The sequence below is a fragment of the Halyomorpha halys genome, unplaced genomic scaffold, assembly GCF_000696795.3.
Source record: "Halyomorpha halys isolate HHAL.00 unplaced genomic scaffold, Hhal_1.1 Scaffold97.1, whole genome shotgun sequence".
Lineage (NCBI taxonomy): Eukaryota > Metazoa > Arthropoda > Insecta > Hemiptera > Pentatomidae > Halyomorpha > Halyomorpha halys.
In genome coordinates, this window is record NW_027108815.1 from 735,751 (window position 1) to 755,307 (window position 19,557).

At 31.0% G+C, this 19,557-nt stretch overlaps 1 protein-coding gene and 1 long non-coding RNA gene across 2 annotated transcripts in view; one reads left to right on the top strand and one right to left on the bottom strand.

Annotated features, from left to right (window-relative positions):
* LOC106677390 (regulator of microtubule dynamics protein 2) overlaps positions 1 to 16,131 on the top strand; it is a 45,698-nt gene extending 29,567 nt beyond the window's left edge. The window contains exon 8 of the mRNA XM_067047145.1: positions 16,084 to 16,131. Within this exon, the coding sequence (XP_066903246.1) occupies positions 16,084 to 16,101 (18 nt within the window). The 3' untranslated portion in view covers positions 16,102 to 16,131. The remainder of the gene's footprint in view (positions 1 to 16,083) is intronic.
* Positions 16,132 to 18,303: 2,172 nt separating this feature from the next.
* Positions 18,304 to 19,557, bottom strand: part of LOC106677385 (uncharacterized) — a 4,794-nt gene continuing 3,540 nt past the window's right edge. The window contains exon 2 of the long non-coding RNA XR_010843333.1: positions 18,304 to 18,676. This is a non-coding gene — a long non-coding RNA (uncharacterized lncRNA). The remainder of the gene's footprint in view (positions 18,677 to 19,557) is intronic.

Consider the following 19,557-nt stretch of genomic DNA (forward strand, 5'->3'; position numbering starts at 1 on the left):
ATATTGTTTATATATATGTTTATGTATATATATACATATATATATACATATATATATTGTTTAGATAAAGGACTTAGTTATAACAAAAACATGCATATAGTCACAATACTTTTTTATTATTTGTACACTTCTATGTTTCAGCTATTCCAGTCATTTTCAAGGATTTTATTCACTTTATCACAGCTAACCATTGCTTATCACATTATTGCAGACCATTATGCCTTTAGCAATTTTTATTAGTTGTCAATAACCTATTATTTTCATAGTTACACTTATTGCTCTAACTAGTTCACAATTTCTACTTCACCTAATAGCTATATCAACAAAGGTATATTGGCCTACAATAATGTGATAAGCAATGTTTGGCTATGATAGTGATAATAAGGTAGGAAATTTAATTTTTCATAATGTTTTTAGAATCAATTTATAAAAAAAAAAAAGTAGTGTTAATATAGTGACTAGATAAAATAATAATTGTAATAAGTGTAACTGTGAAAATAATAGGTAATTGACTAATGATAAAAATTGACATTGGTATAATGGCCTGCAATAATGTGATAAGCAATGTTTGGCTGTGATAGTGTGAATAAGATCCTTGAAAATGGTCTGAATTGCCGAAAACGTAGATGTGTAAAAATAATAAACAAGTGTTGAGACTATATAGATGTCCTTGTTATAACTAATAAAAAAATCTGTCTCACACAAGAATTTTCATTATATATAAATTAATCATTATCCAGGTTAAGTATCAAAACATTCTTTACTATTTCTCTAAAAGTCTGTTTCGGCCAATTGGCCATCCTCAAAGACAATCTTAAATATAAATTTATACCTCACCAATTATTTAAAAACTTTTTGCAGGCTATTCTGCCCAGGTCGCTTATATCTATTAAATCCCCTTGTTTTGTTACTATTTTAATTTTTAATATACTATTAATTTTTAAAACTTTTAATTTCAGATCAACTTAACACTACTATTCGACCGCCCGTAGCTGAGTGGTTAAGAAACAGTTTTACCAATTTGATGTCTACTGGTGGTGCCGGTTTGAATCAGACCTGGGTTGTTGACTTTTTTTCATTGAGTGGTGGTCCAACAAAATGAAAAACTTTGACCCCTACCATGGTTAGGCAGCATAGGATTCCAAATGGTGTCTTCGTTGCAGGGTATCTGAGGCCCCAAAATGCACCCTCTATCCTACTTAATCCATTGAGTGACAGGGTCACCCTGTCCTTTAGATACACAAGGTGAGAAGTGGCATCGAATCTTCTTCTTATCTACTAAGATAAGAAGGAGAGAGGGTGAGACTGGGTGAGGAGGTGACATATCTTAGTGTGATATGTTATATACTAAGATATGTCACCTCCTCACCCGGTCTCACCCTCTCTCCTTGGATATCCAGGGTGATAGGACGAGCCATGCCCTTGGAGCCTCTTATGAGTATGGCCTGGGTATGTATAGTCTATATACATCTTGGCAGCCTCCTCCAATGTGGTTGCATGGGCACCTCTCACTCTAATAGCCGCCATCACTTGTAACGGCTTGACCTTTCCCAGTGCCACCCTGTAGGCAATACCCCAATGATACGGCCTATCTGGACACACGAAGTTGTGCTTTGGGGCTCTACTAAACATTTGAATTCCTCTCGTATCCAATCCTTACAATCCAAAATCCTCAATGCTTCTTACTTTGTCACAAATAAAATCATCCATGTTCCACATGTAACTGATCTAGTCCGGATCAGATAACAATCCTTCCATTATGAACTCCCTGACCACCAAAACCATCTACTTTCTAACCCTGCCTCTTCTTATATTCCTGACAATCCTCCAAGGCGCCTGAAAAGAATGACCTGAGAAGATGGCCTCGAGACCTTCTAGCGTAGAAATATTATTGGAGTGCTACCAATGAGTGGTTTTTCTGCATGTCTATATCACTTCATTTTGGTCTTATATCAAATTTACTATTACCAGTACCAGTATCAGTGCCCTTCCGATTATTCGATGCAGGTTTTTTTTTTATCAAATTTTAGATGTTTAATGTCAATATCACTGCAGTTCGTTCTGGATATGATAAAAGGAGTAATGAATTTTTTAACCTCTGGGTACAAAGAAGACATGAATTATTCCAATCCTATTATAACCAAAGTGGTAGGTTCGAATTTTCATTCCTGAATACCGCCAAGAAATAAAAGTAAATCTGGCCAGGACAGAATCCGGCCAGTACCGCTGCAGCCATGAGGTTGCTAAGGCGTCTCAAGTGGCTGAGATATAACGGCCCCCAAAACGAAACTAAATTCTAATTAATCGGAAAAGGGAAAACATATAAATAAATAACGATTCTAGATGAAGTCTGATTCAATAAAAAAAAGATTTTTACTATTCGAAGCTTTGGATATCCAACTGTCGCCTTTAGTGATAATGTTCCATATGATATATTCTATATCATCAACTGATATTTAATAATTATGTATAATTATTACAATATATAACATAGGATGTATTATATATAGCGCTAGAAATTTCCGAAATCGCCACTAAATGTGAAAACAAAGCGGTGTGGTTATCTACGTCATATACGTCATATCTGATGTTACTGTTATTTTTCAAAACCCGATGGAGATCGTTTTATGAATCCGTTTTAAGTTAGACGGAATGCGAAGGGCCTATCTAAAACCCAAGTCCCAGAGAACAAATCGTGCTAACTAAAAAAACTAACCACGGGCGTACCCAGCAGGGGGGCAGCTGTCCCCCCGCCCTAGAAATAAAAATAAATTAATACATTGGGTTGCTACAAAATATAGCATACCAATCAATCCATTATTGGACATATATACAATACATATATTTGATTGATATAAACAAATTTTTTTTCTATATTTTCTTTTTACAATTAATACTCATATGCATACTAAATACAAATATATTAATTTTTTTTCTATTTAACAATTTCATGATATCTGACAATTTTATTTCATTTAATTGACTAATTTTTCTCCCTAATTTTGTCTCTCAGATCCTTTCTACTGATCCGCTACCCACGTTAACGAATTTATCATTAGATAGCCATGTAAAATCAAACCAGAGACATAATAGTCACAGCTGTAGATCAGTTTATAGAAAAATAAATAACTAGAAAAAAACAAAAAAATAATAGTACAAGAGCCCAAGAGGAGAAAAAAGGCAGTTATTTCACCCCAATTTTTTTATTATTTTAATGAAAACTAGGTATAAATACTAGTCATAATTGATGATTCTGCCAAGTATAGGTAGGGGGAATAAAAAATGGTGGCTGTTATTAACGTTAAAATAATTAATTATTTTTTTATTCGAAGCTCTATATCTTTACAACTAACAAAATATAATAGAAAATCTAAGAGATCATCATTTAAAGTAGAGTAAATTTACTAAAACGTAAGCCCTAATAGAGCTATTTACGTTCGATAGTTCTCGAGATTGAACTTTTTAAAAAGCTAAAGATCATAAAAATGTATAGAACGTATTGAAATATCAGTCAGTAGTTAGGTAATTTATTTTGAGAAATCTATATCTCAGGAACTATGTGACTTACAGATGTCTATTAGCACTCAAATTAAAGCTAGTTTAATGAGCTATAAAGTAGTTTAAGGCGTTTATTTTCATAGGAGTAGAAATTTTCATAAAATGTGCTAAAATAAATTAATTTATAGTTGTTCGGAAACATTTTCATTTGCCAAATTTATATTCATATGTAAATATCATAAACACTACTACCCCTACAAACATAAGTGTCATAAACTACTTTATAGTTAGTTAAATTTACTTTATTTTGAGTGTTGGCAGACATATTTGCGTCTTATGGGTTTAGAGATATATATTTTCTAAATCCAACATTTTATACGAATAACTAAAAATTAATATCTTGTTAGTTTATTTTGTCAAATCTCATAAAAACTACTACTCCTACAAAGTTAAACATTATTAACTATTTTATATTAAATTTAACTAGCTTTTATTTGAGTACTGACAGACATCTCTAAGTCAAATAGTTTCTGAAATAATGTTTTTCATAAACCAAACTTATTGTCCGAACAACTATAAATCAATTTATTTTAGCAAATATCACGAAAACTACTATTTCTACGAAGGTAAAGGTCATAAACTACTTTATAGTACATTGAACTTGCTTTAATTTGAGCGCTAATAGACATCTGTACGTCACATAGTTCCTGAGATATAGATTTCTCAAAATAAATTAACTAACTACTGATATTTCAGTACATTTTTAAAAGGCTATATCTCGAGAATTATTGGACGTAAAAAGCTCAATTAGGGCTAATATTTCAGCAACTTTACTCTTCTTTAAATAATGTTCTTTTAGATTTTTTAGTGTTGTTGGTAGTTTTTAAGATAGATATCTTCGAATGAAAAATTAATGTTTTTTTAAGGTTTTGAAACAGCCGTCATTTTTTATTCCCCTACCTATACTTGACAGACTCATCAGTTTTGATTAGTAATTATTAGTTTTCATTAAAGTAGTCAAAAATTGGGGTGAGATAACTGCTTCTATCATCCTCTTGGGCTCTTGTACTATAGCCTTAGAGAAGATGCTGGACCAGGGATCGGTAATTATTAGCCGTAAACGTGTTTATTAAGAAGGCATATAAGCCCCCCTCATCCACCCCCCCTCTGAAGCTGGATTAACGGCGGTAGCCATTGAGGGCATTTGCCATTTCCTGTACGTGAAGCATGAGTGTCCCATTTCCTGAGCGCGGTCTATCTTCCTATCGGTTCATTTCCGCTCCTCAACTTCCTCGACTCCCCCCTTCCCGCCAACTCGGAGAGCTATTAACTTTCCCGATTTCTATTATTAGATAATATTACCCTCTTTTATTTATTACTCTTTGGATATCATTAATCATAATTGTAAGCCACACTTCGGGGATATTTTGTTCTTATTTGATGTATAGTTTTATGATGAAACCTATAGACCTATATGATACCCAACATTATTCTATTATTTTATGCGAAAATACAACGAAAGCTTACAAAAAAAAAAGAGGAAAAGATTGGAGGTGCGGTCAGTGAAAAGCACTAATAAGAAAAATTGTTTGTTACGCATACGTTCCGTCTAGAATTTCAAGCCTTTATCAGGGCTAAGAACAAAAAAACAAGGCAACCAATGAATGAAGAGATATATAGAATCATTAGAAGAAATGTGTAGTCTAAATATAATAAGAAGATAAAGGCTATATGAGAAAATTAATGTTTAGTAAATATATGTACAGAATTATTTAAAATTAATTTAATGTTAGTAAATATATGTAAAAAAAAAATTTAAATAAAGTCAATGCTAGTAAATATATGTACAAAATTCTTTTTAAAAAAGTAGTAATTTGCCAAATTTATATCAATACCTGAATATCATAAAAACTACTACCCCTAGAACTACTTTATGGTAAGTTAAATTTCCTTTATTTTGAGTGTTGGCAGACATATGTACGTCTTATGGGTCTAGAGATATATTTTTTCAAAAATCCAACGTTTTAAATAGCTCTATTAGGGCTTACGTTTTAGCAAATTTACTCTACTTTAAATAATGCTCTCTTAGATTTTCTATTATATTTTGGTAGTTGTAAAGATATAGAGCTCCGAATAAAAAAATAATTAATTATTTTAACGTTTAGAAACAGCCACCATTTTTTATTTCCCCTACCTATACTTGGCAGACTCATCAATTTTGACTAGTAATTATACCTAGTTTTTAATTAAGTAATCAAAAATGTGTTGGCAGACATATGTACGTCTTATGGGTCTAGAGATTTATTTTTTCAAAAATCCAACGTTTTATACAAACAAATAGAAATTAACAATAAATTCCAGTCCTAAGAAGTGGAAAAGGTTAAATATAGTTTATTAAATACATATTTTGATAATTATATTTATAACACCAATGCAACGAAATAAACCAATTATGTACAATATAGTCGATAAATGTATTGAATTGTAAAAAGAAATATGTTGCTTTGTGGAAATAAATCCTGAAGACTTCCTCGAAACGTTTATGTTGAGTAATGAAAGAAAGAATTTATTTTCTCTGTTGCATATTTAGTTATCTTTTTTTTTTTTTTTTCAAAGGAAACAAAAAGCTGTTCATAAAGAATTCTTAAAACTCAGGACGAATGAAAGGGATTTTAAAAACAGAAAAATGAATCGCACTCCAATAGTAAAGGAGAGTAATGGGAATTTAAAAAATAAGATAAGACTTTATATTGAAGAGATCTTCCAACGGGAAAAATCTTTTCAATAGAGACTTGAGAGGAGAAAGTGGAACGCGATATTTCAGGCAGTAAACAGATTCTTTAACTTGATAACACAATAAATATATTTTAACATGATATAATATTTATAATGAAATATTTAGATGAATGGTAGAAAGCAATCGAACAGAATGATATTTGTAATATTAGTTAGCCGTCATGGCAGTACTGTCGCACTAGGTCAGGCCTGATAGTCAATAGTTGTACATACCGGCGGTGAAGCTACTGCCACGGCAAGGTCAATATATGTGGTGACAGTTTACAGTCATGGCTCACTATATACCATGAGAAACTCACTAATCATCCTAATCCCTTAAAATACAAGAGCCTAGTGGAAAAAAAAGTCAGTTATTTCACTGTAGTGATTTTGTGTCGATTATCGATGGTAACAGTGTATTGATTTTGTATAGAATATCGATGGTAACAGTCGAGAGGTTTTTCTAAGATACGAGATAGTCAGTGTGTGTTAAGTGTTTTGTTTTGATTGTTATTGTTAGGTTAAGAGATTATTGAGAGTTCACAATTATGTCAATAATTATAATATAAGAAGTGTTTTTCAAAGTCAATACTTTTTTATTTAATTACACACCAAGGTTTTACAATATTCACCCTAATTTTCGATTACTTTAATGAAAACTATGTATAATTACTAGTCAAAATTGATGACTCTGCAAAGTAGAATTAGAGGAAATAAAAAATTGCAGCTGTTTCAAAACGTCAAAAAAAAATATTTTTTTATTCTGAGCTCAATATCATCAAATCTATCTACAACACTAAAAAACCAAATAGAACATAATTTAAAGTACTGTAACTTTACTAGAATATGAGATGTTTAAGTTTAATACTACAAGAAACTGCTCGTAGATTCTGACTAATGCAACATTTACTAGACAAACGGTCTAAATTACCAATCCATTACAAAAGACTGATCTACATGACTATTATAAGGCCTATCTGGACATGAGTTGAGCTTTGGGGCTCCACTAAACCATCAAAGTCCCCCAGAATCCAATCCTTACAGTCCAAAATCCTTAATGCTCCTTACTTTATCACAAATCAAGTCATCCATGAGGACCTCAATGTTCCATATGTTACCGATTTGGCCAGAACCAGATACCGTTCCTTCCATAATAAACTTCTCAACCACCCAAATCCACTTGTTTCTAACCTGGCCTCTCCTTCATTACCTAATAATCCTCCTAGACGTCTGAAAAGAAGATGGCCTCGAGATCTTCTCCTCTAGAAATGTTATTGGAGTTCTATCAGTGGGTAGATTCTCCACATGTTTTTATCATGTCATAATACCACTTACAGCAAATTTACTTGATGTGTATATATGTATACAGTTGTACATAACAATAAATAAATTATTAAAAAAAAAGATGTCTATTAGCACTCAAATTAAAGCTAGTTCAATGTGCTGTAAAGTAGTTTACGACATAGATCTTCGTAGGTATTTTTCCTGCATACTTCCAGTTTTAGTGATTTTTTGACTGATGTTCTATTCAACTATTTTCTTTTTTTATTTTAAAAGACTTATCATGCTGATCACGCGTGTTAAGAAACGCTACCAAACAGTGGGAGTAGATAGCTCATTGGTAAGGCAATAGGCTACTAACTCATAATTATTCTCTGTTTCGGGAACAGAGCCGTAGAGTCAACTCCGTGGGTACGGTAACCCTCCAGGATCCATCCAGCTTTATAAACTGGTTGCAATTAATTGGGTAAAAATATGGTGTTAGAGCGTGATTCTGACCAAATCACCCCCTTGCACAAGCGTTGGTCTTGTAAAATTACTTCCTTACAAAGTACTACACTTCTGACCATTCATTGGTTACAGTATGTAGTTTGTCATTTAGAACATTACGCAGTTTCTTTTTTAACTATAGCTTATTAATATTAACTATTAATAAATGAAAACGAGTAGTGCAGGCAGTAAAAGTAAGATAGCTCTCTTCAGCAGGTAGAAAAATATAGGGTTTGTTTTTTAAGTTAGCACGTAGAGATGTATCTTGCCAGAATATGAACCGGTTATTTATGAGACCCGATTTGTTCTCCGGGACTTGGGTATTAGATTGGCCCTTCGCATTCCCTCGATCTAACTTAAAACGGATTCAGAAAACGATCTCCATCGGGTTTTGAAAAATAACAGGAACATCAGTTATGACGTGGGATAACCACACCACTTTGTTTTCACATCTAATGGCGATGCTGGGAATTTCTAGCGCTGTATCAGATATACACTTCCTTATATATTGTTCCAATTATATATTATGCATAATTATTAAATATCATTTGACGATACAAGGGGTATTCATGATCTTTAGTTTAACATGTTAAACCGTGTTAAATGGAAAAACTCATGTTAAATGGAAAAAAATTGCCTTCTCTGGCTGTGGTAAAACGAAATAGCATATAACATGGCTGAGAGTCTGTTACTTGGAGAATGACGTCACACAATAGACCAGTTGAGCTCGCCACCATTTTTGTTTGTTGCGTCAGGTTAGTTCTTTCGTGTTTGTGCTAGTTATTATTTCATACCCCTGTTATTAAATCACAATGGATAATGTTAATAATACAACGGAGAAAAAAAACTGAAGAGGTATTAGCAGACTGCCTTGTGTTGGATAGGGAACGATTTGAATTTGAAAAATAATTGATCGCGGAGGAGCTGAAGCTTCGTAAAATCAAAATACAAAAAAAAAATTGAATTAAAAAAAGAATATTTTTCAAAGAAATTACTGAAAATAAGTGATTTTATTCTTAAACAATACATAAGGTTTGAACATAGGAGGATAATGGGTTCATTAATACAATAAATACTAAAAAAGTGGGTTATTGACATGATAACTTTTATTAGATATCATTTTTGTTAGAACATAATAATTTTATTCAAAGATGCACAATAAAATATTGAAAATTAGTAAATCCTAAACTCAAAAACTTTCAATATAGTTGTCAATTAGCTCATCTTCATTCTCTTCCTCACAAGTTTGAAGATCAATAAGACACTCCTAAGCTAAACTTTCACACAAATTCCACTTTTCACTCACTCAAGGCATGTTGTAATAAATTGCTTAAATCAAAACTGAAACTTAAATCAAATTCGAAGTAAACAATACCATGAGGCTCTGGAAGGAAAGGTTATAAACATAAAGGCTTATAAAACAAGTTGCTGAGAAAATCCGCTAGGGGCTCTTATGCATTTAACGTTTAACATGACTTTAAATAGGGCTGCTCACAATTTTATAGTTATAACACTTAACATGGTAAAACATTTAATATTTAACACAACATCATGAATACCCATACTGAATATATCATATGGAACATTCTTACAGAAAGCGATTATTAGGTCACAACTTCGAATTGCAAAAATCTTTTTATTATTGAATCTGACTTCACATAAAATCTTTATTTATTAAAGATAAATAGTATAAATAATAAAATAGCCCTGAAGAAGCCCTGCAACGTGGGGCGAAACGTTGGCTCATTAAAATAGTATATTTCTACTATTTGAGTTTTTCTTGACCGCACCCGGACCACATTCCTTTCATCTTTACACACGGTCAATCAATAATCTTCCATCAAGTAAATATGTTGTTGAGGCTACTTTTTACCACCATTTGCTCACTTTAATTACCTTTATTTTCCCCATTAATTTCACCCTTACATCATACACCATTATATTTCTGCAAATATATTTCAATAGTGTAAAAATTTTAAAGTAAGTTATTGTTAGCAGAGGTAATCCCTACCTGCTTTAGTGGCAACCTCTTTTACAACAAGATCCCAAGATGAGAAAAAAGGTAATTAGCTCACCCTAATTTTTAATTACTTTAATGAAAACTATGTATAACTGCCAATTATAGGTAGGGGGAATAAAAAATGGTGGCTGTTTCAAAACCTTAAAAACATTAAATTTTCATTCGGAGCTCTATATCTTAAAAAGTAGCCATAACACAAGAGAATTTCATTTAAAGTAGAGTAAATTTACAAAAATATGAGCCCTAATAGAGCTATTTACTTTCAATAGTTCTCGAGATATAGCCTCTTGAGCAATATTTCATAAAAATGTATGGGATGTACTAAAAGATCAGTAGTTGGTGTATTTATTTTGGAAAATCTATATCTCAAAAACCATTTGACGTACAGATTTCTATAGGCACTCACATTAAAGCTAGTTTAATGAGCTATAAAGTAGTTTATGACGTTTATTTTTGTAGGAGTTTATTTGCTATATTAATAAATTGATTTATAGTTGTTCGGAGAAATTTTTATTTGTCAAATTTATATTCATAATTGAATATCATAAATACGACTACCCCTAGGAAGATAAGTGCCATAAACTACTTTATAGTAAGTTAAATTTCCTTTATTTTGAGTGTTGGTAGACATCTGAATGTCCAATGGTTTCTGAAATAAAGTTTTTCATAAATCAAACTTATTGTCCGAACAACTATAAATCAATTTATTTTAGCAAATATCATGAAAACTACTATTTTTACGATGGTAAAGGTCATTATCTACTTTATAGTACATTAAACTAACTTTAATTTGAGTGCTAATAGAAATTTGTACGCAACATTGTTCCTGAGATATAGATTTCTCAAAATAAATTGACTAACTACCGATATTTCTGTACATTGTTATGAAATGTTGCTTTTTAAAAGGCTATATCTCGAAAACTATTGAACGTAAATAACTCTATTTGGGCTAATATTTCAGAAAATTTACTCTGCTTTAAATAATGTTCTCTTAGATTTTCTAGTGTTGTTGGTAGTTTTTAAGATATAGAGCTCCGAATGAATTTTTTTTTTTAATGTTTTGAAACAACCGACATTTTTTATTCCCCCTACCTATATTTGGCAGACTCATCAATTTTGACTATTAATTATACATAGTTTTCATTAAAGTAATAAAAAATAGGGGTGAGATAACTGCCTTTTTTCTCCTCTTGGGCTCTTGTACTATTTGATTATGGATAACAGTGTCTGTTCTTACCTAGTGTGAAAAGTGTATCAATTTATTTTATTTCAGTATTTTATTTCCAAAAATCTTCAGTTTATTTCACCTCTATTTCATCATCTCTATCTATTATCTTTATCAATTCACCTATTTATCTTCTTCATTTGTTTTCAACAAGTCTATTGGTTAAGGCCTTGGATGTGTGACCTTTAACATTATAAGATCTTTGAATTCAAATGTTAAAAAAATTGGGTGCGTTTAAAAAAAAAAATAATCGAATTGCAATTAAACTATGTGTAAATAAATATATATTTGTCATATAAATAATGTGAGCTAAGGTTTCGTTCCTATTCTGCAGGGCTTCATCAGGGTTAAAAAAAAAATGCAAACAACAAAAATAAATTACAAACTAAGAGAATTAATAAAAAATAAAAATAAAAGTAAATTAAAGAGTGGCTAAATATGATTGAAAATATGTGAAAAGTTATATATAAATTAAGAAAGTGAATTAAATATAATAAAAATAAAATGTAAAGTGGGAAAGAAAAGTAAATTAATTTTTTTGCTTTCCTTTTCCGTCTTTTAGTGTGTACTGTATTTGTATATTTATTTTTTATTAGTTATTATTTCTGTTTTCATTGACTGTCTAACACCTTTCTATGATTCTTGTCTTTTTATACTTTTAACTGTACGTCTTATTATGATTTTCTTTAATTTACTTTGCACATTTTTATATAAATTTTCACATATTTAGTCATACCTTAGTTTACTTTTATTTCGTGTTATAATTTGCTAGTTTATTTTTTATTTCTTTGTATTTATTTTAGCTCTGATGAAAGCCCTGCAAAGTGGGGCTCAGATTAAATGGTTAAATTGCTATTTGAGTTGTTTTTTTTTTTTTACCGAATCCGGACCATCTTCTATTTATGTATTACTCACGGCCAATCTAAAAATAATTTTACATTTTATGATATTTATTTATTTATTTAATGTAATTTACAACTGATAAATACAATAAGTAAATTGGATGAATGTTTCAAACACTTGAAAATCTTGGGACGGAACCACCCAATGGTTGTACTTTCCTAAGATCCCATGGACATCTTCTTTTCAGACGCCTCAGAGGATTATCAGGGATTGTTAAGTATGAGAGATTAAGAACTAATGGATTAGGATGGTTAAGAAGTTTGAAATGCGAAGACGCATATCTGTTTTGGGCCAAATCTGCAACGAATGGGACGTTAAGGTCTTTGTGGATGAGTTTATTTGTAACGTAATAAGGAGCATCAAGGATTAGATACGGGTGGAATTTGATGGTTTGTTAGAGATTTTACATTTAAAAATCACAAAATACTTAATTTACGTTAAAATGATTAAATAAATATTATTTGCATGCATAATACATTCAAATTAATATTAAAATTGCATATAAATTAAAATAAAAAAAATTGGTACAATACAACAATTACAATTTTCCCTTTTCCAGAATTTCATATATTTACGATCTAATTTTATAAAAAAAGTCTTTTTATTCTCAAGAATGTCATACTCTGTTCATGGGTACAGTTAATATTTTATTATATATATAGTTTCCTAATAACTATATATATATTTTCCTGCTGACTTATCTTGGAAGAATAATGATTAGAACCCGAGGGAATCGAAAGAAAGGAGCGCCGTTTGTATTCGATGTTCGTAGCCAATCATAAAAACCTTACGATGTACCCTTGGGTATTGGGTAACTCATACCACCAGTCTCTATCTTTATCTTCTTCATCCTTTCTCTTATATTTTTATATTATATTTTCAATACTTATTATTAACAATTGTATTTAATCTATAGATGTATTGTTTGTAATATACTTATATTTATAGCTATCTTGATAATATCGTTTTAAAATATATTATTAATTAGTATTATTATTTTGTTTACATACTATAGAGGTATTCACGTTATATGTTAAATGCGAAGGAGCTCCTAACGGATTTTTTGGGAAACTTGTATTATAATAACCTTGTAATCTCCAATAGACCACATCATCTTTCATCCATCTAACTTGTTCCTTGTTTCCTATCCTAGTTTTTTCATTACTTTACTGTTAGTTTTATTCATTAAATAACCAAATACGAACTATGAGCAACTAACCTATTAAAACGACGACAAGATAGTGTGGAGCTCAGCTGTTCTATTACGTCATTCTCTATTTAGTAGAATCTCAACAGTTTAAAATTTTATATCGTTTAAATATGTTACGTGTTAAACTAAAGATAATAAAAACTGTTTATGAAATTCTTGCAACAAACAGCCCTCAAGAAATATAATACACTGTGTCTGTATCGATATGTGAAAGTAAAGAGGTCAGGCATATACATGATAATGATTGCCTTCATTTACTTTCGAAAGCTTTTCATTGTACGATTACTGCTCTGTTCCGACGGGTAGTTCTTTGATGCTATAAAATCTAAAAATGCTATGAAGCCTTTCTTAATATAACCTATATAAATTTTTTTAAAAAATAAAACAAGTAATTCCAGAAATTAGCGCGTTCAAACATAAAACACGTTTATATAAGCTTACAGTTTTGTATATCTGTATGCACCCGGGACTGCTTTATAAACTCCTTAAATACTTTCCTATTATCCGTTCCTTTCTCATTGATAGATTATTCAAAGTAAATCACAATGGTCCCTATTCATCCCTCTTCTCTCAAACCACTGGTGTTCCTCAAGGTAGTATCCTCGGACCCATCCTCTACAGATTCTATAAAACTGACATCCTAACACTATCCTCACCACTTATGCCGACGTGTGCTCGCAGTTAATAATAACCCTTTGATTGCATCCCAAACTCTCCAATCTCATATCATAAGCCTCGAAGAATGATACTAAAAGTGAGGGATAAAAATAAATCTCAGCAAATTCAATCAAATCACCTTAACTCTTCGTCGTAAACCTACCGACTGCCCTGAAGCATACTTTAATAATGTTGATCTTGCCCCTGTAGAACAGATCCGCTACCTTGGACTACATCTGGACAAACGGCTAGCCTGGAATCCTCACACAAGACTTAAAAGACAGGAAACTGCTCGTCGATTCCGACTATTACAGCACTTACTAGACAAACGGTCTAAACTTCAAACACATTATAAAAGACTGATCTACATGGCAATAATAAGGCCCATCTGAACATACGGAGTTGAGCTTTGGGGCTCCACTAAACCTTCCTCTCGTATCCAATCCGTACAATCCCAAATCCTCAATGCTCCTTTTACTAAGTCACAAACCGAGTCATCCATCAGGATCTCAATGTTCCATATGTTGCCAATTTGGCCAGAACCAATCATTCCATGATAAAGGTCTTAACCACCTAAGCCCACTAGTTTCTAATCTGGCGTCCTATTCCATTCCTGACAATCCGAAGTGCCTGAAAAGAAGATAGTCTGGGGACTTTCTAATGTAGAGCGCTACCAGTGGATAGGTTCTCTAATTTTTATTTTGATACAGTTTTAAATATTAATAAATAAAAAAAAATTTGTACTGAAAAAAAACACAAAAAAAAAAAACACAATGATTATAAGAAATGATATGTTTAAGCATAATATTCGCGTTTGTGTATCTTTTTAATTGCTAAAAATTATGAATTATTCATAATTATAAATAATTAGTATTCAAAATTAGTATGAATTATTCATTCTTTCTGAATAGTATTGGAAAATTCAGTATGCTTTTATTCATCAGTAACAGGCTCCGAAGGAAATTTAAAATCATAACCAATGGTTGATTAGAAACAAAAGTAAACAATTAATTTCTCTTCCATCCTTTCGAAATTTTCTATTTGATTTGACTTATGAATGAATCAATGAAAAAATAATTTTACTGGGACAAAAGTCCTTTAAGAATAATCATATGGTTCCGGACTGATGATTATTGGTTTGGCAAGATATTTAAACAATTATGGTATTTCGCCATTTGGTAATTTGATGTGCAGGCTTTTATTTAACCAATAATTTGTTAAGTTGGATAGAAGAAGGTAAAATAATCTGTAAACAACTAAAAACCATACTGAATAAATGGAATAAATGACTTTAAAATATGTACAATTCTTAATTTTTGAAAAAATTAATTTTTTTTTTCAAACTTTTTACGTTTTTGGATTATTAGTTTAAAAATAAATTACCAATCATACGTCCGTCGAATTCAGTTCTTCATTGGAAACAGCTTACTGCGTTTTGAAGCTATTTTTTCTTAACAAAATAATGTTTAATCTCAGTAATTCAAACTGCAAGGGGGTGTCCGGATTACAGAAAGTATTAAGAAAAATTATGTAAAAACTCAACAATACAAATATACATAACTATTATTTATTTAATTTTTACATATTTTATCGGAAATTTGACAGTTTGAAATTTTTAAAAAATTATAAATTAAAAAAAAATTGACAGTCCTGAAGAAGGCTAAAAATTCTGGCCGAAACGTGGCAAATTAAATCGTGGCAAATTAAATAAGTTACTTCAACTTATTTGTGTTTTATTTTGATCCACCCCCCAACCTTCTTCTCCTCGTATAAAAAATAATTGGTTTCTTTTATTATTTATTTATATCCTTAGTAATGCTAAATGATAATTTAATTTATTAAAAATACAAAGTTATTCATTTGGAAGTGAAAAAGAACGTACAAATAAAAATAAAAAATACTCTCTAAAACGTGATAAAAAAAATTAGTTTACCAACAAAATTTTTATTATACATATTTCTACTATTAATTAAATTAGTGAATGAATTAAAAAAAAAATATTTATGCGTGCCGAATGATTTTCAGGTCACCAGGGAGTTTTAGGCAGAGATTCTTGCTAAACTGAGTTCGAAATGTCAGCACGAATAAATAAATAATGCTTTGTTTATTTGTGTTTTTTTGCTTACTGCACTCCCTCCTTGACCATGTTCTCCACTTATTAATCTACGGTCTACACATTATTAATTAAATTAGTTTTACTGAATCAAATGATTTATACAATAGATATTATATATTATAACACTAGCGCCCCATGTCGCCATTATCAGAACCTACCACCTCTAGTGCTCTCTGTGGTTAGAAGAAGTAACCTATTATGAGAGAGCCATCTTGTTTTTTTCTGCAGCAATTCTTCTCTGTTCACTACAAAAATATACCACGAGTGAGTAGAATTCCTGGAGTTGTTCCTCGAAGCAGGGGAGGAGTCCACCTAGTTCAATTTAGTTAACCTCCACTTCATCGTCAACCACCTCATTATACCTAAAATTTTCCATAGCCCAGTAATTCAAAATTAATAACCCTTTTTAACCATAAATATATTCTTTCGGCCACCCCCTACACCACTTGTAACTGATATAATTGAATTTTATTTTAATTTTTTAATTATTCAGTCCATTAAAAACCAAACAGCCTTTAGTTGAAGGCTTGCTTCTTACACAATCATTTTAAAACTTACCTTGAAATTTCATAGTCTTTATAAACTAAATTTTTAATTTAATACTCTGGTAATATTGTTACCAATAGTACAAGAGCCGGGAAGAAAAAAAGGCAGTTCTCTCACCCCAATTTTTGATTACTTCAATAAAAACTATGTATAATTAATAGTCAAAATTGATGAGTCTGCCAAGTATAGATTAGGGGAATAAAAAATGGCGGCTGTTTCAAAACCTTAAAAAAACATTGACTTTTCATTCGGAGCTCTATATCTTAAAAACTACCAATAACACTAAAAAATCTAAGAGAACGTTATTTAAAGAAGAGTAAATTTGCTGAAATATTAGCACTAAAAGAGCTATTTACGTTCAATAGTTCTCGAGCTATAGCTTTTTAAAAAGCAAAATTTCCTTATAATCTACTGAAAGATTAGTAGTTAGTTAATTTATATTGAGAAATCTATATCTCAGGAACTATGTGACGTACAGATGTCTATTAGAACTCAAATTAAAGCTAGGTTAATGAGCTATTAATAGTTTATGACCTTTACCTTCATAGGAATAGTAGTTTTCATGATATTTGCTAAAATAAATTGATTTATAGTCGTTAGGACAATAAATTTGATTTATGAAAAAATTTCAGAAACCATTGGATGCCTACCAGCGCTCAAATTAAAGCTAGTAAAATTTACTACAAAATAGTTAATAATGTTTATCTTTGTAGGAGTAATAGTTTTTATGATATCTGACAAAATAAACTCATAAAATATTAATTTATAGTTGTTGGTATAAAATGTTGAATTTTTGAAAAAAATATATCTCTAGATCCATAAGACGCACATATGTCTGCCAGCACTCAAAATAAAGGAAATTTGACTTAGTATAAAGTAGTTTATGACACTTATCTTCGTAGGGGTAATAGTTTTTATGATATTTACATACGAATATAAATTTGGCAAATGAAAATTTGTGCGAACAACTATGAAACAATTTATTTTAGCAAATTTCATGTAAACTATTACTCCTACGAAGATAACAATCATAAACTACTTTAGAGCTTATTAAACTAGCTTTAATTTGAGTGCTAATAGACATCTGTACTATCTGTATCAAATGGTTTTTGAGATATACATTTTTCAAAATAAATTCACTTAGTACTGATCTTTTAGTACGTCCCATACAACATTTTTATGAAATGTTTTTAAAAAGCTATATCTCGAAAACTATTTAACGTGAATAACTCTATTAGACCTCATATTTTAGCAAATTTACTCTTCTTTAAATAATGTTCTCTTAGATTCTAGAGTTATTGGTAGTTTTTACGACGTAGAGCTCCGAATGAAAAATTAATGTTTTTTTAAGTTTTCGAAACAGCCGCCATTTTTTATTCCCCCTACCTATACTTGGCAGACTCATCAATTTTGACTATTAATTACACATAGTTTTCATTAAAGTAATCAAAAATTGGGATGAGATAACTGCCTTTTTTTCTTCCCGGCTCTTGTACTACAACGTTCGATATCGATATTACGACAATAAGAGCCCAAATTATTGTAAATAAGTAAATAAATAAAAGTACAACAGTAAATAGACATTTTTTCTTTACTTTAGAACAACCTTTATTCCTCTATTTTCGAAGATTTACGCACCTTTGATCTTTTGATATTCCTTCTCGTCGGAGTAGACTGGCTCTTGCGACTGGGAGTCTCCCTCTTCTTCGTAAATCGGAGGGTGACTGTAGCGGTGCTGGGGAATGGGCATTCGGTTCTTCTTGCCCATGAAGACGAAAAATTTCGGTTGCCCGAAGACGTTGACTGTAAGAGAGGCGCCTTCGGACCTGGGCTGTACCGGCACCATGACTTGATGCTGAGGTATCGTGCCTCTCTTCACCGCGTGAGCTCCCGGGTTCCAGTGGCTCATCTCCATCGGTATGAACTTATCTTGCTGCTTCTTGGCCTCGTAGGCATCTGGAAATATATATTAATTCATTCATTGGATGTTAAAAGGGCAGTTCTACATTAATTTGAAATATATAAAAAATATGTCATATTCCTTATCTGATATCACGCATTCGAGCTGGAATGAGTTAAGCTCAAGAAACTAAATGGCTTCGAATCAAGAAAATAAATATTCAGGAAGTACATGAATCAGAGTAATAATAGTGTAAAAGCCCAAGAGAAAAAAAAAAAACAGTTATTTTACGCAGTATTTTATTACATTAATGAAAACTATGTATAATTACTAATCACAATTAATAGGTCGGCCAAAATTAAAAAAAAAATAATAATTTTTCATTCAGAGCTCTGTATCTTTAAAACTACCTACAACACTAGAAAACCTAAGAGAACATAATTTAATAATAATTTTTTTTTTTTAAATTTTTATATTCACTATCCTTCCTGTATTGGGATTGAAAAAGGATGAGTTAACCAGAGAATTTAGAAGGCTGCACAACGCTAAATTGAGCGACATACACCCGGTAAATATAATACAGGTTATATACTGGAAGATTATTGATTGATCGTGTGTATATATGAATGGAATATGGTCCGGGTGCGGTAAAAAAAAAAAACTCAAATAGTAGATAATTGCTGCTGTCGTTGCTGGGCTTCGTCAGGGCTAAAAAAGATACAAACACTATAGTTACAAAAAGGAAAAAAAGAAAAAAACATAAGTGTAAAATAACAGTATTGGGAGGAGTGGGGACGGCAGTTATGCCACAATAACGAAAATGATTTGTAAAGTAAACATAATAAAAAAAAATTATTATGTTTACTTTTTTTTTTTTACTCTGTTTACTTTACAAATTATTTTCGTTATTGTGGCATAACTGCCGTCCCCACTCCTC